Raw genomic sequence first — 27,940 nt, 5'->3', positions numbered from 1 at the left:
CATCCCGAGCCCCTAGATCCCTATAAAACCCTGGCTGTGTACGGACTTATTCGCTCTTTCTGTCAGTCCAGCACTTCTGAATTGGAGGGTGCCACACTTCTGAGGTGAGGGTTTTGGACCAAGGGTGAAAACTGCAGAAGCAATAAAGAAGTCAACAGGGCGTGGATAGGCACGGTTAGTCGTCCAATCCCTTGTCTATCCGGAAAAGGATGGAGAACTCACACACAAAGACCCCGGCAGAATGCCTGGCGTACTTCGGGGTGAACGAGAACACCGGCCTCTCCCCCGACCAGTTCAAGAAGAACCTGGAGAAGTACGGCTACAATGGTGAGAGTGCAGGGGTGTGTGGCGGGTGGGGGTGGGGGGAATGGATGAGGGACACACTCACAAACTTCTCTCAATGACCGTCAAGAGAAGCATCTCTGTGGTCAGAGTCAGAGTGTTGCACGAGATAATCGGAACTTTCCAGAGATCCTCGCTGCTGCTTCAGAGCAGGAGTTGCGGCAGCTGGTAGATGCGGAGACACTGGGGGGAGCTATTTAAAGATAGCCAAAGGAGATGGCTTGAGAGCGAGAGAGACAGGTGACGGCTCAAGAAGCTTCCTGGGTGATATATGGGCAGGCACGAACAGGAGAGGTGGATAATTATAGGCCGGCTCAAATGAGGAAGTCCTAATGGCTAAATGATCCATAATATTGCTGATCAATAAGCACTGAAATGGCAGTAAACACTGTCATGTAGTCATGATATTGACTTTGCATGTTGTTCTGGTGATGATGCTTTGAAACCTTTAAGTCAGCAAGTTTTTTCACATGTGATGCTAAATATTAAAACAACAGAATGATTCTTTTAGGAATAATTCTTAAAGGTGTCAAAAGGTCTTAGAAACCTGTGAGCTCGTGGTCACACTTGTCAGCTCATGGTGGAGGTTTCCCTGAAAAATCAACTAACTGTGTTTTATTTTCCCTTTGCCCCCCTTCTCCCCTCTCTGTTTCCTCAACCTGTCCCGCTTCTGAACTCCAGAGCTGCCCGCTGAAGAAGGTATGTGATGATTTTTATGCTCCGCAGCACAGCTCAAATACAAACACAATGCATTTTTTTTATTGAGTAATCGACATGACCCCCACCACTGGACACTCAGTCAACCAGTGCCAATACATTTATTACCAATAACTACAACATTATCCTGCAAAGTTATGCCTTTCTGCACAAAGGCTCTCTTGGCTGCTGATCTGGTTTACACATCTAACGTTATATTTGTTGATGTGTCCCTCAGGCAAGAGCATCTGGGAGCTGATCATTGAGCAGTTTGAGGACTTGCTCGTCAGAATCTTGCTGCTGGCTGCCTGCATCTCTTTTGTAAGTAAACGGCGTCACGTTTTAATCGTTTCTATCACGTTTGTGCAATAAGATTTAAGTGGAAGGGGAAAATTCGACAGCAGCTTTAAAGACACTTACAAAGAAACTGAGTGCTTCTCTGTGTTTCCTTGTGCTTTGCACTTTCTGACTCTTCAGTGTACCTAATTAAAAGCCCATCACACAAAGTGGTTCAACAAGGTGCAGCCGAGCATAACTTTGTGGCAAGACGACTTCTCATCACCCCCCTCCGCCCCTCTTATGTATTTTTGAAGACGACACACTTGAGAAGACGCTTGTAGGAGGTGTATTAATTGCTAGGCCTAGTTTTCGCCCCTTCGGCCAGCTGTCACGATGGCCTTAGAAGGCGAATATTAAGGAGCCAGTGAGAGACGGGGCTCGTGGAAGTGTAGGGGGGCCGAGGGGGTGAGGGTTTATTTTAAGAAAGCCCCCAAGCTGAGGGGAGAAACTGAATCCTTCGGGAAAGGTCAGGCTTGAAGGAAGGAAGGATCACAGGGCCTCCTCGGGAACAAGTTTGAAGGAGAGGGGAGCTATGAGGCTAAATTAATGACAATTATGTAATCACATTATGATGGCAAGAGAAAAGGAAGATTTTAAAATGATAACACAAACAAAAATGTGACTAAATCAACCTGATGTGTACAACCAAAGCAAAAATTCCCTTCTACAGTCCCTAAAATATTAGTTCATCACACAAAAATCCAACCATTCATGTGTGATTTCCGTCTGCACCACTCAGGTTCACCCGTTCTTTTTTCCTCTCTGCCTTCAGGTGCTGGCCTGGTTCGAGGAGGGCGAGGAGACTGTCACCGCCTTCGTGGAGCCCTTCGTCATCCTTCTTATCCTCATCGCCAATGCTGTCGTTGGAGTGTGGCAGGTCAGTGGCCCGGCTCGGCCCAGCTCGGACCGGCCCGCAAAAACACGTATCCATTTCAGTGATGACAGAAAGTACGAAGGTTCTGGTTACTGCCATGTTTTCTGCTCAGGCCTGGTTGCTCAACTAGATGACTTTGAAGCTCAAAATAGCTTTCACATAAAGCAAATTAAATTGTGCTGTATGGTATAGATTTGCATCGTATCATAAGATATCATATCGTGATTTAATACATATTACTCCCACTAAATCACCCGAAACATTTTTTTTCCCCATTTCTCATCATGTCCAGTGTCTGCCAGCATTACAGGTGTTGATTTATGCCAGTAATTAATTTGCTCCACTTAAAGAATTGAGTCAGTGAGAAGAGACTGCTATCAACAAGAGTGTCAAACGACACTATTTTTATTTAAACACCTATCCTAAATAAGCTGCAATAAAAAATAAAAAAAAAACTCCAGATCAAATCTCAACACTTTGTTGGCACTCTTGTTGCAGAGACTCCACCCTATTTATTTGAAACAAAAAAAATATGAAAAGAATATAAATCATATAACAAATGTTGGCTTCTCATGTAGCATCAGTAACTTGTGAAAGGGCAAAATAAGTTAAATTTTCTTTCAAGTTGACGTGGCTTCAGTGTCACTGTTCATCCTTTATTGCAGTTAAGTGCTACAGGGTGTCATCAGGGTATGTCTTTTGTTTTTTTCTGTGATACTTTGATTATTTTTGAAAAAAAAATGCATCTTTTGTGTGTTTCAGGAGCGTAATGCTGAAAGTGCCATCGAGGCTCTCAAGGAGTACGAGCCTGAGATGGGCAAAGTCTACCGTTCTGACAGAAAGAGTGTGCAGAGGATCAAGGCCAGAGAAATCGTTCCCGGAGACATTGTGGAGGTGTCCGGTAAGAACCTGCCGAGAGCCTCTTCCACTGACTCACAGCATAGGAAAGTGGTTCAGTCTGATAGAAGAAAACGAGATGCAGCAGAGAGACAAACGCAGCTCTGCTTAGGGACAGAAAGACGAGACAGAACCAGTTTGCAGTGCGGGTTTCTGCTGAAGGTTCGTGTCAAGGCCGTTTAAGGCCATGTGAGCGAGGCAGGACAGGGCAGCACTGCTGTGAAAACATGCTGACTGGAGAAACTCGGTGGTATAAATACACTCGCTGCCAGCGGCTGCCGCGCTGCTTCTCCCCTTCCTGCCATCGCTCACTTCTGTTCATTTGTCAGAGCGCACCTGTTGGCTCTAAAGCTGGCCCTTCACTCTCATTGGTCAAAGTCTGCGGCGCTCAAAGCTGTGCACCAATATGAAATTTATAGGCTGTTGCGATAGAAAGTAGTGTTATTTTTTCACTTTAATGTATGAGAACACTTCTGTCGGTGCAAAAACATTGCAAAATTTATGGTGACAGAAGTGCAAAAGACACCAGAATTTAAACAACACAAAACAATGTAAAAAATCTTTGCAAAAATACTTTTAGTTCAATTAACATCGCATTTCTGCAAATTTTAGCAATACAATCTACACAGCCACAAGCCTATACAAAAATATGCCTAAAAATACATTTCACTAAATACAAACTAACAGAAAACACAGCAACATTTTACAGAATTTAGCTTTAAAGACAACGCTCTTACTTATCAATCTTAACTAAACTTATTTATCCTTCTTCAGAAAGTTGTATTTTATGTTGTTATTCTTTAAACTTTCTTCACAGGGTCACTACAGGATGACAGCGGTTGAATATCAGTGAGAAATGATTTGTGGCTTCTATAGCAGCCCAGTAAATGTTTGATTATTTCTTTTTGTCCCCCAGTTGGTGACAAAGTCCCCGCTGACATCAGGATTGTTTCCATCAAGTCCACCACTCTCCGTGTTGACCAGTCCATCCTTACTGGTAGGTTCTTTTAAAAGCTAACAACTGTATGAAGGTTTTTTTGGTCCAAACATGCCTTTTTTAAATTAATCTTTCATCTGCTGTTCCTTAGGTGAGTCTGTCAGTGTGATCAAGCACACTGAGTCTGTTCCCGACCCCAGAGCCGTCAACCAGGACAAGAAGAACATGCTTTTCTCTGTAAGTGTCCTAGCTATGTCGGACTTTTCATTGGCGTTGTTCCCGCTCTGACTATTGCTTCACTAGCCTCTTTCTGTCTGTCCTGCAGGGCACCAACATCGCTGCTGGCAAGGCCATTGGTGTGGCTGTGGCCACCGGAGTCTCCACTGAGATCGGCAAGATCCGTGACCAGATGGCTGCCACCGAGCAGGAGAAGACCCCCCTGCAGGCCAAGCTGGACGAGTTCGGCGAGCAGCTGTCCAAGGTTATCTCCCTGATCTGTGTTGCCGTCTGGGCTATCAACATCGGCCACTTCAACGACCCCGTCCACGGAGGCTCATGGATCCGTGGTGCCGTCTACTACTTTAAGATTGCCGTTGCCCTGGCTGTGGCTGCCATCCCTGAGGGTAAGAGAGTCACAAAGTTGTTCTTTTTCCCCCTCCCTTGCTGTTTGTCAATTTCTTAGCCTGAAATCTTCTCCCTTCAGGTCTGCCTGCTGTCATCACCACCTGCCTGGCCCTTGGTACTCGCCGTATGGCCAAGAAGAACGCCATTGTCAGAAGCCTGCCCTCTGTGGAGACCCTGGGCTGCACCTCCGTCATCTGCTCCGACAAGACTGGCACTCTTACCACCAACCAGATGTGTGTGACCAAGGTGGGTTTTTCCCCAAAAAGCTTAACTGTGCTGTTAGCAATTTTTGTCCCCAAAGTAAAGACAATTTTTTTTCCTCCTTCCTAAGATGTTCGTTATCAAGAATGTTGATGGAGACCATGTTGACCTGGATGCCTTTGATATCTCTGGCTCCAAATACACCCCTGAGGGCGAGGTGTAAGTCTTCATTTGCCGTGCAGCATGAGCCATTCCTGTACACGAACCCACTCTAACTTGTTTGCAATTATCTCCTTCAGTTCCCAGGGAGGTAGCAAGGTAAACTGCAGCCAGTATGATGGCCTTGTTGAGCTGGCAACCATCTGCGCCCTGTGCAACGACTCCTCTCTGGACTTCAACGAGGTAAAAACAATGTCTGTTTTTGAGGCCTTGTGACAATTACCATTGCAACCAACTTATTCCTTCAGCCCCTTTTGTTTTCTAGTCCAAGAAGATCTATGAGAAGGTCGGGGAGGCTACTGAGACCGCTCTGTGCTGCCTTGTTGAAAAGATGAACGTGTTTAACTCCAACGTGAAGAACCTGTCCAGGATTGAGAGAGCCAACGCATGCTGCGCTGTAGGTTTAACATCTGCAACATCACAAAGACAACTAAAGATTCAGTCTTGGTTGAAGTGTCAAAACGTGACTTCCTTGGCGGGTAAATATCTCTCCTTTCTTCATCCTCCAACAGGTGATCAAGCAGCTCATGAAGAAGAACTTCACTCTGGAGTTCTCCCGTGACAGGAAGTCCATGTCTGTGTATTGCACTCCATCTAAGGGTGACGGCAGTGCCAAGATGTTCGTCAAGGTGAGTGCTTGCTTTGTTTTGCATCCCTCCGAGCGGACTGCGTTCAATAAAACCCAACGGGATCTTGATGGTGTCTATGCAGGGTGCCCCCGAGGGTGTGATTGACAGGTGTGCATATGTGCGCGTCGGCACCACACGCGTGCCTCTGACCAACGCCATCAAGGAGAAGATCATGGCCGTCATCAGGGACTGGGGTACCGGCCGCGACACCCTGCGTTGTCTGGCCCTGGCCACTCGTGACACCCCACTGAAGCTGGAGGAGATGAACCTCGAGGACTCAACCAAGTTTGCCGATTATGAGGTGAGAACATGACAAGCTGATACACTGAAACATTTGTCTCTGACGATGTGTTGGCTCAAACGATTCCATTCCTATGTCTCTCCTCAGACTGACCTGACCTTTGTTGGCTGTGTGGGTATGCTGGATCCCCCTCGTAAGGAGGTCACTGTCTCCATTGAGCTGTGCAGGGCTGCTGGAATCCGTGTCATTATGATCACTGGTTAGTACCGGGGAATGGTGGGATTATTAATATGGAAACGTTTTCTTGATATTATCAGCCAAGTTTATCAGTTGTACACCTTTTCACACATCATCAACCCATGACATCAAAAGAGCTACATTACCTCCTTCAGTTTATTAATAAAAAATCATTCACACATAATGCTGAATACCGTATCTGTTTCACAGTTTTACCAATTTTCCACCCGAATCTTTTCTCTTTGCATGCCAGGTGACAACAAGGGAACTGCCATCGCTATCTGCCGCCGCATTGGCATCTTCAAAGAGGACGAGGACGTTTCCGGCAGGGCCTACACAGGTCGTGAGTTTGACGATCTGCCCCTCCATGAGCAGGCCGAGGCTGTTCGCAGGGCATGCTGCTTTGCCCGTGTGGAGCCTTCCCACAAGTCCAAGATTGTTGAGTTCCTGCAAGGTTTCGATGACATTACTGCCATGGTAAGATCTGTGATGCAACCTAAACTCGATACAGAGTGAGCGCTGGTGTTTTTGTAGACAGTTTGTGTGATTCATGTTCTCCTACCCCAGACTGGTGACGGAGTGAACGATGCCCCCGCCCTGAAAAAGGCCGAGATCGGCATCGCCATGGGCTCTGGCACTGCCGTTGCCAAGTCTGCCTCTGAGATGGTCCTGGCTGACGACAACTTCTCTTCCATCGTGGCTGCCGTTGAGGAGGGCAGAGCTATCTACAACAACATGAAGCAGTTCATCCGCTACCTCATCTCCTCCAACGTCGGTGAGGTCGTCTGGTGAGTTTGACCTCTCCGGTCGACGCCTTCGATCCTTCCGTCTCTGCAGCTCCCCTCGTCTGTCTGTTTGCTTCATCGTTTCTTTCCATGCTCCTTCAGTATCTTCCTGACTGCTGCTCTGGGTCTGCCTGAGGCTCTGATCCCCGTCCAGCTGCTGTGGGTCAACCTTGTCACTGATGGTCTGCCCGCCACCGCTCTGGGCTTCAACCCCCCCGATCTGGACATCATGGGCAAGCCCCCACGTTCCCCCAAGGAGCCCCTGATCTCTGGCTGGCTGTTCTTCAGATACATGGCTATTGGCGGTAAGTAAAGTTGAGGAGAGTTTCTTTAGATGTTCTTTATTTGTGCCCATACCAACGCTGTTATCTGCCCCAAACAGGATATGTCGGCGCTGCCACCGTTGGCGGTGCTGCCTGGTGGTTCCTCTACGATCAGACTGGCCCTGGAGTCACCTACTACCAGCTGGTAAATTATTGTCTTTTGTTTGTTTTGTTTTTTTCTCTCTGCCTTTCACAAACACGTGTAGAATTACATATTAACCTCACATTTTTTCGGTGCAGTCCCACTTCATGCAGTGCCACGATGAGAACGAGGACTTTGCCGGCCTGGACTGTGAGATCTTTGAGGCCGCCCCTCCCATGACCATGGCCCTGTCTGTGCTGGTCACCATTGAGATGTGCAACGCTCTCAACAGGTACAAACTCAAAAAGCTTGAAGTGATAATCTGGCAACTTTTGAAGTGATGCTCCGTCAAAGAGTTGTCAGCAGTTAGTACCTTATGAGCCATAATGTCAGTCACAGAACACAGAGGATGAAGAAAAGGGCAGAAGTCTTCCTCCAGACTACGCTTATAGCCAAACCAGGGCCCCTGTTGTTTATGGTTTTTCAGACTTATAAAACAACTATTTCTAAAAACACCAACATACTGGTGTAAAAGAACACTACATTAGCTGATATTAAACCTCTACTTTTGCATGACTCTGTATTTTGTCTGTTTCGGTTTTCTTAACCAAAAAACATAAGTGCTACTTCATGAATGTATGTGTGCTGAGCGAAGGTCGTGTAGAAACGGATGGTGATGAATGTCCGCCTGATCAGCTCGTCTAGTCAGTCAAATGTTGACATAACTACAAGTAGGCTGAGACATTCAGGACACTGACATTTACACTGTCTATGTTCAGCATACACACATTTCTGTGTGTATGCTGAACATGTTCAGTTGAGAAAGTGGCAACAAACTAAACAAATGGCGTCATGCAAAAGTGTGGAAATTTCATATTCATTAATGTAATGTAATGACACACCTGTATGACCTTTTTTGAGAAGTTGTTTACACAAACCTGAAAAACAACATATTTTGGGTAGCCATTAATCTAGCCTGGAGGAAGACTTTTGCCCTTTTCTCCTCACTCTGTGCTCTATGACTGATGTCACAGCTAATAAAGTATTAACTTCTGATAACTGTTTGAAAGAACATCTCTTCAAAAATGATCAGCCTATCCTAGACACACAGAGTGATATCTTCAGATAACAAATGTGGCCTTTTCGTCTTACAGCTTGTCTGAGAACCAGTCTCTGGTGCGTATGCCTCCATGGAGCAACTTCTGGCTACTCTCTGCCATGACCCTATCCATGTCCCTGCACTTCATGATCATCTACGTCGACCCTCTGCCCGTGAGTCAGACGTCCGCTGTCCCCTGAAGCTCAGTTCAGGAGCTGTGCTTTGTCCCACTTTTTTGTGTTTATTCGAGGCAATGTTAAAACTATGGTCCTCTGCCGTCCTCAGATGATCTTCAAGTTGACCCATCTGAGCACGGAACAGTGGATGATGGTCCTGAAGCTTTCCTTCCCCGTCATCGCCATTGATGAGGTGTTGAAGTTCTTTGCCCGCAACTACGTCGAGAGTAAGGAGCTTTACATCTTTACACATCTTCTCTTTTATTTAAAATACTCCAGTAATGAACCTAATAATACAGTACCTGCATATTTTTAATGGTTTTAATATACTTTGAAAGTACTTTAACAATTTTAATCTTCATCTTGAATTTTTATTTTCCATTAAATTGTTTATATCTACCAATTAATTAAGTCTACTTTAATCTGCCTGATCTGTTTGACACCCATCTCCTCTTTATTCATCATTAACTCACTGACCCTTTTTGTTCATTTCCAGAATAAACTCATTCAACCCATCATCGTTAACCTGTAACTAAAGCAAGGTATTCCTCAGCGTGTGCTACTAGCAGCTGTAAACTGTGTGTTTGTGCTCCGTTTCTTTTGCCGTTTCATGTCCAGCGTAGGCAGGTTTAAACCTGTGATGGCCTCCTCTTGTCTCACTTTGTTGTCCTTGTTGTTTCTGAAGTCGTGCAGGTGAGTCCATCACCTCTGGGTCGCTGCTGTTTGGCGTCACAGTGTTTGTGTTTGGTTGTCTGTGTTTGTGGCAAGGCTGTGATTGGTGTCTACCACAGGAAATGTTTTTGTTTTTATCAGTAAAAAACATCAAGTTTAGGGAGTTTGTAACATTAAAACGTGAGCAGTCAACAAAAAATAAAAAGAAGATACAGGTTTAATGGGATACAAACAGATAAAAAGTAATGTGATAGGTAATAAAATACACTAAAATACTCTCATGAGGAGTTAGTGTTTTTTCTTACATCATTAGTTAGTGCTCAGAGTATGTGTTGGGGATGACTCTCAGCTACTACCATGCCAGATTTTAGCTCAGTATCTGTAAAGTTGACTGATTTGGAATCATTTTTTGAGTTTATTAGCTGAGGCTGCCATCTTGCATTGGCCAAAGTTAGCCCAGAGTCAGTTGTGGATGTGCATCCATTGCTTGCTTTCTGAGAGCTTTATTAAAATCCATCCACTAGTTTGTGAGATATTATGCTAACAGACAATCACACGATTACATGATTGCTCACCTTTCACAGCAGTGAGTGATAATGATAGAAAGGTTATGATAAATATTATCATAAACTCGGCCTAAACTATATATCAGTAATTCTTTGACATCACACAGTATCAATCTCATACTCAAAATCCTGATATCCTGTTATAAAGTAATGACTTAAATGCACTCTTTGTGCATTATTTCCCTCTTGGTGAGATAAATTCTCAGTGATTAGAAGTCATGGTTGGTCAGGCTTTTAATCCATGTCACTGAATAAAAATATTTCAGCTTTTAGCTTCAGAAGATCACATGAGGTTTCGCCGATCGTCAACACTAATATCAAATTACAGACGACAAACAAGGTTTACTGCAAACTAAATCACTGCAGATTTAAAACGATCACATCATCACCACGAACAACTCAGACTTTATGACCTCCAGCAATGGAAAATTAAAAAGACGAGTCAGTTTTGGTTTGTTTTCTTCAGTAAATAGTTTGTATAATGGTAGCTTGGACAGTTATTTGTTTCAAAAATGCAGAAAGATCAGCACTTCTACTACTGTTAGTACTTTTATCTCTTGTGTATTCTGACTTTAATATTTACTTTGTCAGAGAATCTATGAATTTGAACAGACTGTTGCATTTAAAACAAAGAAAAAACACAAAAATGTGTATTTATGGTTTCAATATCTGTCGTGCATAGCTTGATTGTGACAGTTTTGAGGTTTCAGTTCAGTTTGTTTCGTGTTTTAGTTTAATTTATTAGTAAGAAGATTGCACCCTGCCTAATTTACTGAGATTAGTGCTGACAATTTGTCTGATACTCTGACTTGATCATTTTATTTGTCCAAGTGTTTCAGGCGTTGTTCTGTCGTCAGCTTCTGTTGTTTGTTGTCTCTGAGCCCCGACTTTTCTCCAACCGGTTTGTTTTCTCTTCCTCAGGTTCAGAAGTTAAAATATAGAGATGTAGAAGAAGAAGGAGATCTGAAGGGTTGAAGAGGCGGAGAAGAGAAAGAGAGAGAAATTACAACCAACAGGGGGAGCCATAGTGAGCCAATCAATAGAAGAGAGAGAGAAGAAAAAAAAAACACTGGAAAACATTAAAAAAACAATAAAACTTGTCAAAAATCAACAGAAAAACAGCCTCTTTATAAAGAAGGAGATTGAATTGAATTCAAGGGGAGAATCCCTGCTGATAAAGTATTAAAATATTTAAGATTTTATTCTAAGACATAAAGTATGTATTAAAGGTAATTGTTTTTTGTTAACCTTGGATATTCTCAGCTGTTGTGTTTTGTGTCTTCTGTCCATTTTCATATGATTGACTTTCCAGCTCCTTACTTTTATCTGTGTTGCTCGTGTCTCGTGCAGCCTCCCTGCTTTAGCCGGGCTCTGTACAGTGTGGTGTAGGGCTGCAAAATGACTTCTTAAGGGCAGAAAAAGTAAAAAAAACAAAAAACAAAAACATAGGCAAAAAAAACCCTAAAAACCAATTGGCTTCAGCTGCCAGCGCTCTCTACAGGCACCACACAGTCAGCGGACTCTGATGGAAATCTCATGAAATGGGCACGTCCACTCAGTCACAACACTTCTGGTCTTATTTATTGTTTACTCGATAAGCTCGATAATAAAGTGATGATTAAAAAAAAAAACATTTCATTTTCTTGTGTTGTGAAGCACATTTTTATTCCTCTTTTCACATGCAGACGCATAAAGAAGTGCAGTGATTACAGTGTTCATCATAAAGGCAGAAATAGTTTCTTTGGGGCTTTTAGCTTGTGCCAGATTTCCGTTTGGTTTCCGGGGGTGAAATATTTTGACCCCCCTCCTCCTTCAGATGAGGCTCCTGAATGGTATGTTGACGTCCTTCATTTTCTCTTCGTAGTCTTCATCGAACAGCTTCGACTGTTCGGGTGTGAAATGGTTTTTCCAGTCGCCAACTTCACCTGCATGTCAAGAGAAAATATGAGGAGAAAAAAAAATCAAAACTGTTAATTAACAGACAGATCAGCCACTCTGAAGTTAAATAATAATAATCGTTCATTCGAAGACTGGAGTCGTTTTAAGATGTCAAAATCTGCTTTGGTAGTGGGTCCACTTGGACCACATTAACAAGCTAATAACAAAGCTGACCCACTCCCATTTTTGAACTGATAAGTGATATTCTGTCAAACAATTATCAATATTATGACTGGTGTCACGCTGGACACAGAGTCGCTTCAAAAATAACCAGACTATCCCTTTAAAACAAATTCAAGTGTTCGAAATTTCACATTGGTTCACGCTAATGCCAATATTTAAACTTTAACACTGCCATCAAGTTGGCATTACTCAGATATTTCAGCAGAAATGTGAAATATGTGCTACAGCTACAAGCAACACAGTTCCTTGTAAATAACTGTGTAATGCAAACTTGACAGCAGTGTAAAAAAATGAAGCAAATAGCATAAAAAATAATAATAAAAAATAAAGCTATAAAATGTTGGAGTTGTTTTAGGACCACAGCAGTCCACTTGGACTGGGCTACATTCGGACTAGCCATTAGCTCATCAGTCCTGTTGGGTTAAGCTTTGTTTTCTCCAAAGTCAGGTCGTTCCAAAAGTTATCATCAACAGGTAAGATATTTACTATTTTTAAGTTTCCCTCACAAACCCACTTTAAAATAACTCAACTAATCCATCAAAATTTAACTAAAAAGTTAAAAAAGGTAACATTTAGAGTATATAATATATAAGTTGTACCTTCTTAGGTAGCTACGATTTGTTTTATAACAGGCCCATATATGAGAGAGGTTCAATTTGTGAAGCAACATTTTCACAGCGATGATCAAAACAGGTTTGGATTCATTTTAAGCCAATAAACTGATCAGCTTTAGATCAATATTCTGTTTTATTTGAGCCTCCAGAGGGCAACATTAACCTGCTCTACAACAGGGAGGTCAAACTTTTTGTTGTCTTAAAGTAGCTGCTGTGTGTTTTTAACCACCCCGAGCTGACGGACGAACCTTTCCTCATGAAGGGAGAGACGGTCTGATCGAAAACTGGCGTTGGGATGCAGGAGTAGTTGGCCATCGGGTTCTCCTTCATGCTCTTAAAAGACGTGAGCTCCACGATCCGGCTGACCACCTCGTCAGAAAGCGACAGGTCCAGATACCTCATGATGCGCTCCACCTCGCGCCGAGGGTTCTGTGGGCAAGGTCGTTGTCAGTGTACGTTTTTAATTTACATTCACAGGTTAAACACTCCACCTTAGGATGTGCGCAGTGTGCTTCTGGAGCCACAAGGTGGTTCTGACCTCCTTCATGTCCTCATAGAAGATGTAAAGGATGTTCTTCTTTTCCCTTTCCTCCCAGTAGCCTTTCACATGATCATACCAGGAGCCCCAGGATACTGAGGAGATTAAAAACACAAAATGTGGTTATTACTTTCTAATATTAAAGAGCAGTCGCTCAAAAATATGGCTGCAGGCAATAAATGTATTCCTCTGAGCTGATGTTTTAATGCTACTCTGTGGGGATTGCATACTTACTTCTTTACTTTTGTTGTTTTTAAAGTGTTTAAAGCAAGTCATTATTAATAACTGCTTATGTAACTGTTGACAATAACCACTACAATTACTACAACTCTTCATAAAAACTGAGCTTTTACATATTCACTTTTACATCATAAACACAGTCAAACAGCAAACATATCAAATGCTGAAACTAAGAAATGTGCTATTCTTAGGGACATTTAAAGCAGTTTTGAGTTTTATTGCAGCAACCCATCTTAAAAGAGTTGGAACTGGGGAAATCAAAGGTTGTATAAGAAGTTTTCTGAAGGAGTGTTTTCATCTGAGAGCTATTCATGGTGCTGCTAATCTCATCATGGGCACCGAGGCAGAAGTTTCTCATGGCTCAAACACTTTGACATATAAAAAAAAAAAAAACCCTGGATGTCAGGGATTCCTAAACCCACTGTTATATTATAAAGGTGCACACAATCCTCCGGAGGCTGGTTTAATGGGTGTGCGTGCAAGATGGGGATTCGGTTAGAGCAAGCAGAAATAAACAGGAAACAAAGGAATGAAATTGAATCTGCTTACGCTCTCCTCGCATAAACTTGTGGATGTACTGGTCGAAGGGCCCCGGTTCAGGCTGGCTCTTATTCATCAGGTCGAAGTAGTAGTAGCTCACCAGGTTGTCTTTGGCGTTGCGTGCCACATAGATTGCCTTCACACACAATTAAAAAAGGCGTAAAAAAAAAAGATTTACAGCAGCAATCCAGAGGGCAGCTAGTTTTGTACTGTGTTGTTGACCCCTGACCCTGATTCCCTGCATTATTTCTTGGACCTTTCACCCCCATCAATTTACATTTTACTGGCTATAGAGTCAATAAAGCAAGGTGCAGGGTCTGATAAAGCTGGACACGTCTTACTTTGCATTTGTTTTCCCAAAATCCAGGAGGCACCAGCTGAAAAGGAAGATGGGTCTTAATGAGTCGTGGGGGAGCCATCTTAGCCAGAAGTTCAAGACCTGAGATATGAATACACAGATTCGTAAAAAAATAAAATAAATAAAAATGAAAACACTTCTTTTTCCTTTTCAGTGCAACAGAGAAAAGCACTCTCAGCGTACTGCGACTCTAACCGGAGCTCGGTGTGACGCTGAGACACTGACTTTAGTGAGTTTTGAACTTGGGAAAAGACGAATATGTTGATGGGATTCACGTGAACAGGTTCAGGTCCAGAATGAGAGAAAGAACATCGCTTCTCAGAGAGGAAACAGTTTTAATATGAACTCAACGAAGTTACAATAAGGAAACCAACATTTAGGCTTACAGACATTAGTCATAAACCACAGAGTACCGAGGAAGAGGTAGAAGTCTTCCTCCAGGCTAGGCTATAACAGCTCGCCAAATGAGGGACTGTTTTTGTGTTTTTCTTTTTTGGTCTTTCTGAAAAACAGCACAGTGGTAGAGTTTACTTTCTTAGTACCCTGCCTCTTGAACCATGACTGCTGGAGATAGGCTCCATAATGGACGGACAGACAGTTACAAACTAAAAAAAAAAAGAAGATTTATCTTATCATGTTCTTCAACCCCCTCCTTCAGCTTAGAGCGGGTTCAGTCTCAGTCAGCTGCTAGCTCACGAGTCAGACAGCATTCAGCTGAGATGAGCAAAAAAAACTAAACAAAGTCAGCTTTTAAAACTGCTGCATCATTTTCTGGCTGTGAATCAAAAGGAACAGAGTCAAAACACTGAGTGATATCACCTAATGTAGGAGCGCCAGATACCCACAGGTTTATGGACATCAACCTGGAGCTCGTTGTACACGATTGCTGTTTTGGTTTGAATGAAAGTCGAGGCTATAATTGAACGAAACATGACCTAAAAGTAAAAGATCTGTAAGCGTCTACGTTGGTTTTCATGTTTTATGAACCTTGATGGGATTTAAACACATAAAAGGCCATTAATGTTTCCATTTGGTGTAATTATCCATTTTATGCTCTTATAATGACACCATTACATGTTCAATCCTGCTCCCCATCATAAGGTACTATTTATTGATAACTATTTGGCAGAACATCACTTCAAAACAATCTCTTTAACTCTTGCCACTAACAAATCAAGAACTTGAACCACTTCTTGCTGAATTTCGACCCATTACTAATGTTCGAGTCTCAGTTGCAGTTTGATCATTAAAATGCTGCAGAGGCCTTTTTCTGGGCATTGACCCTGATTATTAAGGGGCAAACAGTCTTATAAGGCATTCCTTCACGATTTGTGTTTGTGGAGCTTGACGTGCTGCGGTCAGAGGGGTTTAGAGAACGCAAACATGGAAAAGGAAACCTAAGCTAAGGCAGAAATACGCACCTGAAGGGATCGGCGGCGGGGAGCAGATTTCTAGAAAGGGGCTGCGGACGGGCGTGGGGGCTCGTTGGCAGGCCTCGGCGTCCCCGTTGTGAAGGAGCAGGTCGATGATTTCCTGCGTCCACGTGGTGCCTGATGTCCCACAAAAAAGAGACAGGTTCTGAAAAGTTCATATGAAGGATTCAAACCTGCAGTTTCATTCGGCTGAGGTTATTCAGAAACTGAACAAAGTGGCCATTTTGGGGAAACAGCAAGAAGACGTTTTTTGCAAAATTTGGAAAACATATTAACCACATTAGCTCATTGACTCGAGCTTTTAAATACAGTATTAGCTCCAAATATATCCCTCACACTTCATCAAACAGCTTGTGGAGGATTAGTCAGCTGTTTTTTTTCTTTCTGCTTCCCTTTTTGCTGCATGTTAGTCCTCACGTTGTGACAGGAGTAACATTTTCTTGCTGTAAACCAGAAAATCTTCTGTTAGTCCTTAAAGGATGCATCCAACACACACACACACACACACATATATGTATATACATACATAACCATTATCACTTCGTCTTCAGGCAGTAATTAGCAGTAACAATGAAAATTTGCCTCATCAGAAACAAAGTTTTGCATCAAATACAACAAATAAAACAAGGTTTAAAGATGTAAACCTGCAAGTAAAGATTCTCACTTAGATTTTATTGGACTGTGAGTAAGTAAGTAAGAACACTTTGACCTGGGGGGAGACATAAAAAAGGATCATTTACAGGACACCTCAGGGGACAGGCGGAGAGACTTCCTTTAAATATCCAAACGCCACAGAATCATACCTCCTTTCAGACGCTGCAGAAAGGTGGTTAGGGTTCAGGGGTGTGGAGTACCTGCTTTGGGGTAGGTGGCGATCAGCAGGTCTGACGGGTCCGGACGGAAAGCCCAGATGGAGTCCCAGTTGTTGGCGATGTGGCACATGAGAGGGATTCCTCGGATGTGGATGAGAGGGAAACGGGTAATGGAGGAGCAGGCCTTCTCAATGGCCTCCTTGTAGGATAAATCTTTCTCCTCAGACATTACTGACACTGCTACTAAAACAACAACAACAAAATTAAAAAATACTTGAGGAAAACTAAAAATCCCACAAAGTTTCGCAGTGAAACGTGTCCAGAGAGGCCGGCGTTGGGGTGACTCCAGCAGCTTGTTCGTCTGCCGCCTCTGTCAACATCCACGGCTGACTTGCTTCTGCACTCTTTGAAACCCGACTGTCAGAGACTTTCCTCCTACGTGACGGCCAATCCCACAGTCACTGGGTATTACTTCCTTGTCATTATCTCCTCCTCGTGTTGTTACCTGCTGTCTAAGAAACCTTTCCTCCAGTTTCTCTTTGTGCTCGTCAGCCGGAGTCCTCCACAAAAATCTGACACCAGGAATCAGTCGGTCCGAGAACAATCCTTTGTGAAGCATTCAGCCCCTTGAAATGTGTTTTCTTTGCCCCTTCTCTCCGTGTGTTTGTAGCCCGGCTTCCTGAGAGGTTCTTATCTCCCTGCGATCCCTGGAACTTGCACCGAAGTGGCCTTATGTAACAATCCCAGTTATGTATGAATTCCATTTTAGTCCCTAACTTTCTTAACCGCCTTCCTGTAATTTGAGGGAGGAATGAGGGAGTGTCTTGTCAGAACCACTGATAGGTGAGGTAGAGTAGGAAAAGCACGTCTAAGAGGTGAAGCGCCTTTTAATCTGACTGCTTAAAACCATTTCTCATTTATCTTTCAGTCCCTTTGATTCTTGTTCCTGTTTGTTTTTAACTAACACACATTGTGAGGCTTGACTAATAATCACTACTCCCAAGAAATAAAGCATTTTTTATTTTATCAGAGACATAAAATGTATGGAAAGTGCCCCTGGTAAAACCCACCTTTGGACCCTTTAAAAGTTAAGCTGACCTGCTGCAGTTAAACAATGTTTGGCATATGTTTACTATTATCATTGTCAGTTTGGAACGGCTGGCGGGAACGTTTTGTTCGGTCGTTCAGTGGGTCAATTGTAGCAGACGATCTTCAGAGTTCTGAATGTTCAGCTTTGTCTTTTTAAGCCAGAGGCAATTGTTTTGATTTTACATTCCAGGATTTCCACTGCTAATATCCTGCCGACAGCAGAAACAATATTTTCACTCAACGCGAGGCTCCGAACAAAGAGCCATTTCGGGGAGAGAGAGAGAGAAATTTAAAAATAAAGAAGCTGGTAATAATGTACACTTAAAACAAACTAATCAGTGGTTCTGTTCTGAGGAAAAAACAGTTTAAAGAACATAAACGAGTTGGGAAAATGACAATGGAAACTGACTGCAATGGTTTGCAGATCACTGAAGTCAGTTGTTTATTCACAATGACACAGCAAACATATTTTTAAGCTAATTTTTTAGGAAAAGTAGGTCATTTTTGAATTTGACAGCAGCAACACATCTGAAAAAAGTTGGAACAGCAGCAACAAAAGGCTGCAAAAGTCAGTGGTACGAATAAGAAACAGCTGGAGGAGCATTTTACAACTAATTGGGTTAATTAGAAACAGATCAGTATGAGGACTGGGGATAAAACAGGCACTTTAGAGGCTGAATCACTGAGAAGTAGAGACGGGCAGAGGTTCAGCAGTCTGAGGAAAACTGTGTGTAAAAATAGTGGAACAATTTCAGAATAATGTTCCTCAAAGAAACGACTTTAAACACAACTTGTTGTATTGTGTCGCTGCTGCTCAGCTCTGTCTGTGCTTGTGCTGCCAGGGTTCATCCATCCATCCATCCATCCGTCCGTCCGTCCATCCATCCACCCATCCATCCATCCATCCATCCATCCATCCATCCATCCATCCATCCATCCGTCCGTCCCGCAGCTGTTGTCTGTCTCCAGCAGTCCACCCTGGGCATGTCTCCAGTCCTTCACGGTGTGATTTTATTGAATCAGTCACACTTTTCTTTACGGCTGCGTGACAAAGTGAACACAGAGCGTGAGAAAACTGAAAGCTGTAAGTCATGCTCATGCTGAGGGTTGGCAGCAGCGATATGAGGTCATAAAACAAACAACATACTGAATATGCTCTGAGTCAAATTTAGATCAGACTGTCTGCCAAACAGGAAAGGTCTTGTTTTATATATACTTTATGTTTTATGCTGCCTTTTCTACACATCTTCTAAAAGGAACAAGAAACCTTCTCTTAAAGTCGTCTTTGTCATTTTTCCTTCAGTGTTCAGGAACATTCAGTAAAAGTTAGAATCCCTTAAAGATTTGCTGTTCGCTGCTGTAGGTCGCTCAGAAATCAGTTTCAGTGTCCACCTACACGAATCCTAGCAGGATTAAAGTAAAGTGTACTGCATTAAAGGTACAAATCCAGTTTATGCTGAGGAAAATTGTCAAAGATTTTTGGAGGGTTGTAGTTTTTTTAGCTTTAAGTTTGTCTTATTCGAATATCTGATCTTATGAACTGTAGATGATGAAATATTCAGAATCTTCCCGGTTTTCCATCGAGAAACAGTATTCTGAAACTGTTCCACTTTTTTTCTGCAAACTGCTAAACTTTTGCCCATCTTTGCTCCTAAGAAATTCAAATATGGGTTTATGAGATTTGAACACCATCCCAGCTTTTTCAGAACTGGGGTTTTAGTTGTTCATCTCACTCTTGTCCCTAAACCTTTCGGTAACTCTTTGTTCGCGTCCCTTTCTGCTCTTTTTGTGTTAAGACTTGTCTCTGGGGTGTTTATCTTTTCCGCTGTGTTATTCCTGATTTGTGTTCTTAGATTTCCTGCTTTTTTGTTTGTTTAACTTTCACCTGCATGCCTCTGGAATCCTACCTTCGGCGTCATTCAACCAGAGATTATTTTTAGTCCACCGCTGCAAAACACAGAACAGGAAATGTACTCTCTTTAAAATAAATTTTAAAAAATCTACCTGTCAAAAAAGACAAATTTTATAAAATACTGACCCTCAGTTAACAGCAATGGGAATAATCACAGCTTTAATCCTGTTTGTATTTAATTCGCTTTTAACTTGAATGTTTCACAGTCCTCCTGCAGGACTTCAGTTTATTAATTTTTTATAGACGTGTTTATTTATTCATTATAGACATGTATATTGTACTCTGCAAAAAGACGTAACGCTCAGGCAGTTTAGGCAAAAGGATCAGAAATGACACTGGCATTTCTTGAAGGAATGCTCATCGTCCGCCATGCTGCATGCAAATGTTTCAAACAAAAATCTCACGCGATCATCTCAAGGATGTGGTGAGGACGAATCTCAGCTGATAACACACTGAGCTGTACCTTGATAAAACCTGTAAAACCGGTTGAGTTAAAAAAAAAAAAAAAACGTTTTTGTGTTGGCTAAGGTCAGTTAGGTTTAACCAGAGATTACTTTTTGAGAATTTCTTTAAAATCTGCCTACTGGTTGAAAGAAAAAGCTTACAGACGTATCTTGGACCAAGAACAGACAAAAACAGTCATAACAACAACCCAGGGACTAAAATGACTGAATGAAAATTCATCATTTCATTTTACTGTTATATGAAGAGACTTTTTATGCTGTTGTGTGTTTATCTGAGCTGTAAGACACATAATCCTGATATTAGTTACTGTATATACTGTAGATACATAATACAGCCCAGTACTTTCTGAGTACTTATCTGGTACATATGGAGTATGTACTTGGTACTTACAGGATACTTACCTGGTACATATGGAGTATGTACCGAGTACTTCCAGGGCCTGTACCTAGTGTTCACCTGGTGCCCTAAGTACCACATACGTAGAGGTACATAACATGTATGTTTTTAATGATATCATGTATTGCCACCATGTTAGCTTTTACAAACAAGTTTTACATATAAGTTATAATTATTTCAAAGTATCACATATATCCTTTAGTGTCAGTCACTGAAGGATTATAACACTCTTACACCTGAAAGACAATGTTTTAATGTTTGTTTTCTTTCTTTAATCCAGATGTAGGCTAATGAAATGAAGTTTGCTTCCTGTTCTTATTTAAACCTGCACCATTCTGCACCGTTCTGCACCGTTCTGCACCGTTCCACACGTCCACATTTCTAATTTGAGGTCATGTTAGTTACTTTTGCCTTCCAGTGAAGCAGCTCCACCAGGTTTGTTTGTATTTTCGAGAGAAAACAGCAGTAGAAAAGAAATAAATCATCAGTGACTGTTCAGAGACTGGAACAACGACAAACCTGAGATTAAGAAATGTAGATTTCATTCTTTTCAATTGGACGTTGAAAACCTGCACAGAGGCAGAATGGTAAATGGCTTGCACTTATATAGCGCTTTATCTAGTCCAAGGACCCCAAAGCGCTTTACACTACAATCATTCACCCATTCATCCACACATTCACACACTGATGGTGGTAAGCTACATTGTAGCCACAGCTGCCCTGGGGCGGGCTGACAGAAGAGAAACACATTAGACGTGAATGCATAAACACATATAACGTGTTCATCCTGCAGGCAGAAGGTAGACCTTAATGCTCAACATTGGCTTTCAGAGCGATGGTTTTCAGCCACCTGGACAAGCCATGAACTCGTCAATCCAGCCAGATTAAACTCTATTTCTACAAACTGAGGTCATTCAAAGTAGTAGTAGTAATAATACTTTAATTTCTTATAAAGTGGCCTTACTTTGTTGTTGTGCTTCTGCTGCCTGTATGAGCTTGTAAGAACAATCATGTGATAGTTTTGGTTTTGGGGGATAAAACCTCTGCAGGCATGCACAGGCAGAGGAAAAAATGAAAAAAATGTGATGACAAACTAAATGAAGACGGTGTTTGTAGGAAAAATAAGTGAACCGGAGTCTGTTGATGCCATCAGTGCTGGAGAAATCTGACTGATAAATTGCTGTTAACAGAAGAAGGCATTTAATTTAAAATCAAAATGCAGAATTCATGATTAATAGCTTAGCATTAATTATTATTGATTTGCTTTTTGAAATGGCTTATATTGGAGTAATATTGCTTGTTTTCTAAATTCCTCAAACATATGTCCACATATCTATTTAGGTTTACTATTCTTTGTGACTTGGTCTGTTTAACTGTTTATTTTTCTGTTTCTTTACAGATTATTTCCAGTGATGAACGCAGAAGAAAACACTTCTGCTCTACCGTAAAGCAAGTAAAAGGGGCGCATTTAACCTACTTTACGGTAGCGCTGTCGTAGAACCGGAAGTCTGCATGACAACGTCCTTGGTAACCAGAAGCTTGCTAGGATTTAGCATGTAGCTAAACGCTTTCCTTGGGAAATGTCTTCTCGTAAGCGTGAGCGGCTCAAAAATAATTTAATTTCGAATTATGCGGACAAGCTGTAAGCGTGGCTGTCAGTTTAGACTCCAGTGTGTCCTCAGCGCCACCCTCTCGTCGGCGAAATGATGTTTTTCTGTTTATGTTCGCTGCACGTCTTCATCCTCTCCTGGGGGCGTTCGGCTCTCGCAGCCACGGACTTTGGGACCGCTTCCGCTTCCAGCCCGACAACACGGGAGCCGTCCGGCTCAGTCACCCCGGCTCCGGGCGGGACTGGGCCCACTCAGGAGGCTACTCTTCATCCCGCTCTGGTCTCCATGGTAACCGCCACACAGGACTTTACGGTAGCCGCTACAGCGTCCGTGTCTGAGGCTCCATCAGGAACCACCATAAAGCCTGCGCTGTCTGCAGAAGGTATACATGTTAGTCTTAACTGTTTTCTTTTTGCAGCAGCTAACCTTTATAACCTTGCTGGCTTAAAATTTATAAAGAATTTAAAGCCAGCGAGTGACACTTTATTCTCCAAAATTCACAGTAGCTGTAGCAACCCTGATACAAACTCACTGGAAGCTTGTGATATAAATTACAATCTTGCTGTTTTTTTTAAAATAGAAAGTGTCCTCCCTGTAGTATATTAGATTAGACTTTTAAACAACAAGCTCACATGTTCAGAAATACTAAAAAAACACATTTTTACTGCTTAAAATCACAAAATAAACAAACAGCTTTAATAAGAAGTCTGCAGATGTTTTGCATTACTTTGTTCTTTTTGGAGATGCCGTTCTGCATCCCTCCATGTTTCCTTTGCATCTGTTGCATTCTTGTTTCGTGCTTCACGTCACGTTTTTTTGCCGCTTTGCTTAAAGCGTGAATATTTAATTCGATATATCATGCGAAATGTCTTACATTGTGGCCAGCATTTCGAGGATTTGTGTGTCAAGTGGTGCTGCTCTCTGTGTAAAACTGTAAATGTTGTGGTTTGCGCCTCTTTGTGGCCATTTTGTGTCTTTGTCTGATTCTGTAATCTGTCTGTGTGTCAGGGCTGTTTTTTAAAGTTTCTTCTGTTGTGATTCTCAGTGTCGACTCTTTCATGTGGCTCTTATTTTGACAAGCCTCTCCTGTTTTTTTCAGGTTGTCTCTGCGATCTGACGCCTGATTTTTGTGACATCGGCTGCTGTTGTGACACAGCAGACTGTGATGTTGCCAATTTAACAACTGTCTTCACCGGATGTCCCCAAGGACTCCTGTATGTCTCTTTCACAATCTCTCCTCCCATAACACACACACGTAGATGCATGCCTCAGTGTTTAAAAGACCTCAAATGTTTTTTTTATTTTCTTAGGACAGGAGTCTGCGTTGAGAAATGGCTCATGTTCAGAGCCAACGTGGACTTGTCTCTCGTCACCGTGACTGACACCTTGTTTTGTGTCCAACCTGAAGGTAAACACAGAATTACTGATGTTTTCTACGTATTTCAGAAGAGTACCTCAATAAGAATGTACCCCACAAATATTCTTTTTAAAAAACATGCTGTGTTTTTTGTTTTTTTTTCCCTCCCAGCAGTCGGTGCTCCTCAGTCCCTCCCCATCCTCCTTCAGTATCCAGCTTTAGGAGACTCGTTTCACTTCTCACCAGCGGGACATACGAACGTCAGACACAGCAGAGACTTTTACAGGGTAAACATTAAACAGACACATTAGCAGACAAACATAAAATGTCTTAGAGGTTTCTTCTTCTTCTTCCTTCGGCTGTTCCTTTTTTCAGGGGTCACCACAGCAACTCATCCTCCTCCATCTAACTCTGTCTTCTGTATCCTCTGTCCTTACTCCAGCTATGTCCATGTCCTCTCTAGCTGCATCCACATATCCCCTCTTTGTCTCTTTCCTGGCTGCTGTTCCTCCTCTGGACATGTCCAAACCGTCTTAGTCTGGCCTCTAACTTTATCTCCCAGTCCTTCAACCTGTGCTGTACCTCTGATGACCTCATTCCTAATCCTGTCCATCCTCGTCCCTCCCAAGGAGAAACTCAACATCTTAAGCGCTATCACTTCCTGTTCTGTCTCCTGTCTTTTTGTCTTCAAACCGTCCAACATGGCTGGTCTCACCACTGTCTTGTAAACATTTCTTTGACCGTTGCTGCCACCTTTTGTCACAAATCATTCCTGAAACTTGTCTCCATCCACTCCATCCTGCCTGGACTCTCTTCTTCACCTCTTTACCCCACCCCCCGTCCTCCTGGACAGTGGACCCAAAATACTTGAAGTCCTGCACCTTTGTGACCTCTGCTCCTCGTAGCCTCACTGTTCCACCTGCCTCCCTCTCATTCACACACAGGTACTCTGTCTTTCTACGACTGACTTTCATTCCTCGTCTTTCAGGTTCATACCTCCACCTCTCCAGGTTCTCTTTCACCTGTTCCCTGTTCTCACCACAGATCATGATGTCATCTGCAAACATCATAGTCAAAATGTCTTAGAGGTTTAATAGCTCAAAATAAAACACTTTTTTTTTTTTCTAGGTTGATGACGTTCTCCAGACGTTCTTCTCCAACTCTTCCGTTCGGGGTCTCCTCCGTCAGCCTTCTCCAGGGGCTGCTTCGGCATTCTGCTTCAACCGCAACCCTGCAAGTGAGTTCACATTGCATGGAAAAGGGTTTGTGGTAAAAAAGAATAATAATAACAGAAAAGGAAAGGAGAAAGGCCTGAGGAGAAACCTGGTTGGGGTAAAAGGGTGGCAGGTAGAGTCAGGATGAAGCTTTCAGCTGAATGTTTGGAAGCTTCCCGGGTGAGAAATGTTCAGGATTATGATCCCGGTGCACCTTGCAGTTCAGTAACTAGCTGTAATAAAGTCTAAAGTAGTTTTAATGCAGCTACGTTTAACAGCTGGAGCTGCGTTTTTGTCATGAAATTATGCTTTTTTCTTCTTCAAACTTTTCTGAAACAAAAATGCTTTTTAACTTTATTATTCCAGAGTTTTTCCAGACCTCTGATTTCCTTTTTAATGGTCATGTTGTTATTACTACAACAAGAGGAAGGAGATCTGTCAGAGATCATGACTTCTCCCTGGTGCTCTGAGCTTTTTGTAAAGCTTTGAATTTTGTCAATGAAGGAGCTCCTCAGATATATTGAACCACTCTAACAGGAACACAATATGTTCATTTTGCATCCGTTTGTAAAGACTTTGACATGAGCATCCTAAAGAATAACAATATTTTTGTGCCTTTTTTCTTTTTGACCTGTATTTTTGATATAAAGAATATAAAACAAACACAGTGTTGCATGTCGGTACAATGTACCGTGTGTTTACTGCACCGCTCATTTCTCTGCCTTCTGTCTCCTCTCTGTTTTCAGAGTTTCTGAGGTCTTCGTCTCTGTCTTGTGTTCGGGCCGTGACGTCTCGGTCTTGTGAGACCGACCCGAGTCTCAGTGCTCGCTCCTACTTCTCTGACATGAGTCTGATAAAGGTCAGGATTTGAACCTTGCAGTTTGCAGTGAAACGTCCCCGTCGCAGCGTACAAACCAACATGGAGCTTTTTGTTACAGATCCCAACAGCTGAGGAGGTGATACCATCAGATCTTCTGGTGAGTTGCTGACCGAGTGGTTCATGTTCTTCTGTCTTGGCTGAGTTAAACTCTATCTTTTCTGATTCTTTATATTATTTTGTACAATTTAAGGTCTCTGGAAACACTGTTGTTGTAATAAGGGGGAATTTTTATCAAATCTGTAGTATAAAATCTTCATTTACAGCATTAAAAATGAGTTTCTTAGATGCCGTGAGCTAACAAATATGGCCTCTGGTTGATTTCTGCTTATTGTTAAAGCTTAGCCATGATTAGTATAAGTGTTGCACAGTAAAACTGTAAAAAGGATCCAGTTCTAGTTAAAATGTGTTGCTCTGTGTTTTCAGATCCCAGTGACTCCTCAGGCTGAGTGGCCTTCACCGGCCAAGCACAACAACTCCTGCTTAAATGTAGTGAAAAAGGTGAGTTACTGCACAAACGTGCCTCAGCGGGCAAAGACTTTAAGTCCAGAATAAAACTGTGCTCGTTCTGACGCTCCTGCAGGTTGAGTTTCTAATCGGTTACACAAGCCGAGGCAAACTCTCGTATGGAACGGTCAACGTGGAACTGACCGACTCGACCCTCGATCAGCTCTTGTTACAGACGCACTCGGTCCGTTTTCAGGTGGGGCATTAAAAACCTGCAAAATATTCCACTGGAATCATTCAATGAAGTAAGAGTCCCAAATTCCTTGCAGCTCATCCGATCCGGCGCCTCACCGGGAGGATTAATACCTTCTGCCGGCCTTCGAGTGGGATCTCCTGTCATCGGTCACTCTGATGGAAAAGTGCAGCCTGTATCCTCAGTAACTAAGACGTCGAGGTTGTAATATGTTTTAATTTGTACCAGTATTGCATGACGGTTCCTTAACAGTGACAGCTGACGACACTGGGTCCGTCACCGGGTGGAAAATGCTCCTCTGATCCCAGCGGACGAGCGCCCGTCCTCTTCGCCTACAACAGCATCACCGGCTGCTCATTCACGTCAGTCAAAACCTTCGATCCCAGTATTCAGGATTAAAATGAGTTACGTTCCCTCTTGTTTGTTACGATTCTCTTCTCTTCTCCCCGTGTGCCGTCCAGGTCCTCCGTTAGTAACTGCACCGAGCTGCGCTCACAGATTTACGGCATCTTACAAGGATCTGCAGCTCCCGATGTCATCGCCATGAACTCGGGCTCACAGCCGGACTGGACGAGAGTCATCAGGGAGGAGTGTACTCCCAGCTCACAGGTACAGCCCAGCTAGGTGTTTAACAAATGAATGAATGAATGAATGAATGAATGAATGAATGAATGAATGCACAACAGGCGTGTTTGAAATGGCAGCACATCACCCGCCACCTTTAGTGCCAGAGTTGTCAACTAAGATCATTGTAGCTGTTTTGGTCAAAATTCATTAGAGACGTTATCCCATCTGAGTATGAGTTGCAAATGATTCTCAGCTACTACTACGCCAAAGTTTAGCTCTTTATCTGCAAAACTGGCTGACTTACAGCCTTTTTTGTGTTTGCTGAGGTTAATTAGATATGGCAGCCAGTTGTAGAGGTAACTATCTAAGAGTTTTATTCAATTCTGTCCAGTGGTTCATGAGATATTGTGCTGACAAACAGATAGCGACAGGTAAAAACATTACCACCCTTTGGCTTTCAGTGGTATGCGATTTAAAAAGTCTGTTCCAGCTGCTGTGACCCTGACTCTTTTGGATGTTGTGTGTAGAAAGAGATGATCTTAATTCTGCTCAGTCTTTGCTCCTCCTCTCAGGACACATGTGACTCGGGCTGCCTCCTCCCTCACTCCCTCTCCATCCAAGTGCTGTGGGCTCGCCAGGGTTTCCTTAACCTTCCTCAGAAATTCATCCTGGGAGGCAAATTTCTCTTCCACTGTCAAAATGTCAAGGTACCCCAGCGCTCTTATTCTGAAAGCAGCAGCCAGAGATTTCAGCGTTAAAAGCTCTCCTTCTCTTGGTTTCTTAGTGCCCGTCATCGTCCCCCCTCGCCCTGACAACCAGAGTGACGTTTGTTGAGACCACAGTTTACCCAGAACCCCCCAGAGGTTCGCCTCAGCCTCACTGGAAGTTTCCGTTTGGCTTCTTCACGAGAGGCGCCGCTGAGCTGGACGGCCATGTTGTTCCTGACAGCAGCGGAGCCGAGGAGGTCAGGAGGAGTTCACCGCTGCTCGCCGTCTTGTTGCTAACAGGGTTAGAGTTCTTCACGACTTAGTTTCTGACGGAGCACGGAGACATTCTCGTTTTCCATTTGTAAGATTGAGTGAATTTAATGTACATATTTTTTTTTTGTTCCAACTATTTTACAAAATAAAAAAGTCATTTTAACAGTGGGTAAATGGT

At 42.7% G+C, this 27,940-nt stretch overlaps 3 protein-coding genes across 5 annotated transcripts; 2 read left to right on the top strand and 1 right to left on the bottom strand.

The window, feature by feature from the left end:
- Positions 1–42: 42 nt before the first annotated feature.
- atp2a1l (ATPase sarcoplasmic/endoplasmic reticulum Ca2+ transporting 1, like) lies at positions 43–11,058 on the top strand. Of its 2 annotated transcripts, XM_017436303.3 has the most exons (24): positions 43–327; positions 1,024–1,041; positions 1,277–1,359; positions 2,150–2,254; positions 3,014–3,152; positions 4,065–4,145; positions 4,237–4,322; positions 4,411–4,708; positions 4,789–4,955; positions 5,041–5,129; positions 5,210–5,312; positions 5,395–5,526; positions 5,642–5,758; positions 5,841–6,059; positions 6,147–6,258; positions 6,490–6,713; positions 6,804–7,024; positions 7,124–7,326; positions 7,404–7,489; positions 7,585–7,718; positions 8,581–8,698; positions 8,811–8,928; positions 9,198–9,243; positions 10,861–11,058. In XM_017436303.3, the coding sequence occupies exons 1-23, from the start codon at positions 210–212 to the stop codon at positions 9,200–9,202; spliced, it is 2,976 nt and encodes a 991-aa protein (XP_017291792.1). In that variant the 5' UTR covers positions 43–209; the 3' UTR covers positions 9,203–9,243; positions 10,861–11,058. The 2 variants fall into 2 exon arrangements, with proteins under 2 accessions (XP_017291792.1, XP_017291783.1); XM_017436294.3 differs by lacking the exon at positions 9,198–9,243.
- Positions 11,059–11,192: 134 nt separating this feature from the next.
- sult1st6 (sulfotransferase family 1, cytosolic sulfotransferase 6) lies at positions 11,193–17,382 on the bottom strand. Its single transcript, XM_017436330.3, has 7 exons — positions 16,638–17,382; positions 15,772–15,900; positions 14,334–14,431; positions 14,002–14,128; positions 13,213–13,307; positions 12,923–13,103; positions 11,193–11,864 (listed from the first exon to the last, which is right to left on the bottom strand). The coding sequence occupies exons 1-7, from the start codon at positions 16,822–16,824 to the stop codon at positions 11,752–11,754; spliced, it is 930 nt and encodes a 309-aa protein (XP_017291819.1). The 5' UTR covers positions 16,825–17,382; the 3' UTR covers positions 11,193–11,751.
- A 4,247-nt stretch (positions 17,383–21,629) lies between these two features.
- Positions 21,630–27,925, top strand: LOC108246216 (tectonic-3). Of its 2 annotated transcripts, none has more exons than XM_017433647.3 (14): positions 21,630–22,449; positions 23,167–23,281; positions 23,378–23,475; positions 23,599–23,711; positions 24,553–24,661; positions 25,385–25,497; positions 25,577–25,615; positions 25,942–26,016; positions 26,099–26,218; positions 26,292–26,390; positions 26,474–26,577; positions 26,677–26,824; positions 27,355–27,489; positions 27,567–27,925. In XM_017433647.3, exons 1-14 carry the CDS (start codon positions 22,161–22,163, stop codon positions 27,810–27,812), a joined length of 1,803 nt encoding a protein of 600 aa, XP_017289136.1. In that variant the 5' UTR covers positions 21,630–22,160; the 3' UTR covers positions 27,813–27,925. The 2 variants fall into 2 exon arrangements, with proteins under 2 accessions (XP_017289136.1, XP_017289127.1); XM_017433638.3 differs by having other exon boundaries at positions 23,596–23,711.
- Positions 27,926–27,940: the final 15 nt, after the last annotated feature.

The sequence above is a fragment of the Kryptolebias marmoratus genome, linkage group LG17 (genome assembly GCF_001649575.2).
Source record: "Kryptolebias marmoratus isolate JLee-2015 linkage group LG17, ASM164957v2, whole genome shotgun sequence".
Lineage (NCBI taxonomy): Eukaryota > Metazoa > Chordata > Actinopteri > Cyprinodontiformes > Rivulidae > Kryptolebias > Kryptolebias marmoratus.
This window is presented reverse-complemented; position numbering and strand designations above follow the sequence as displayed.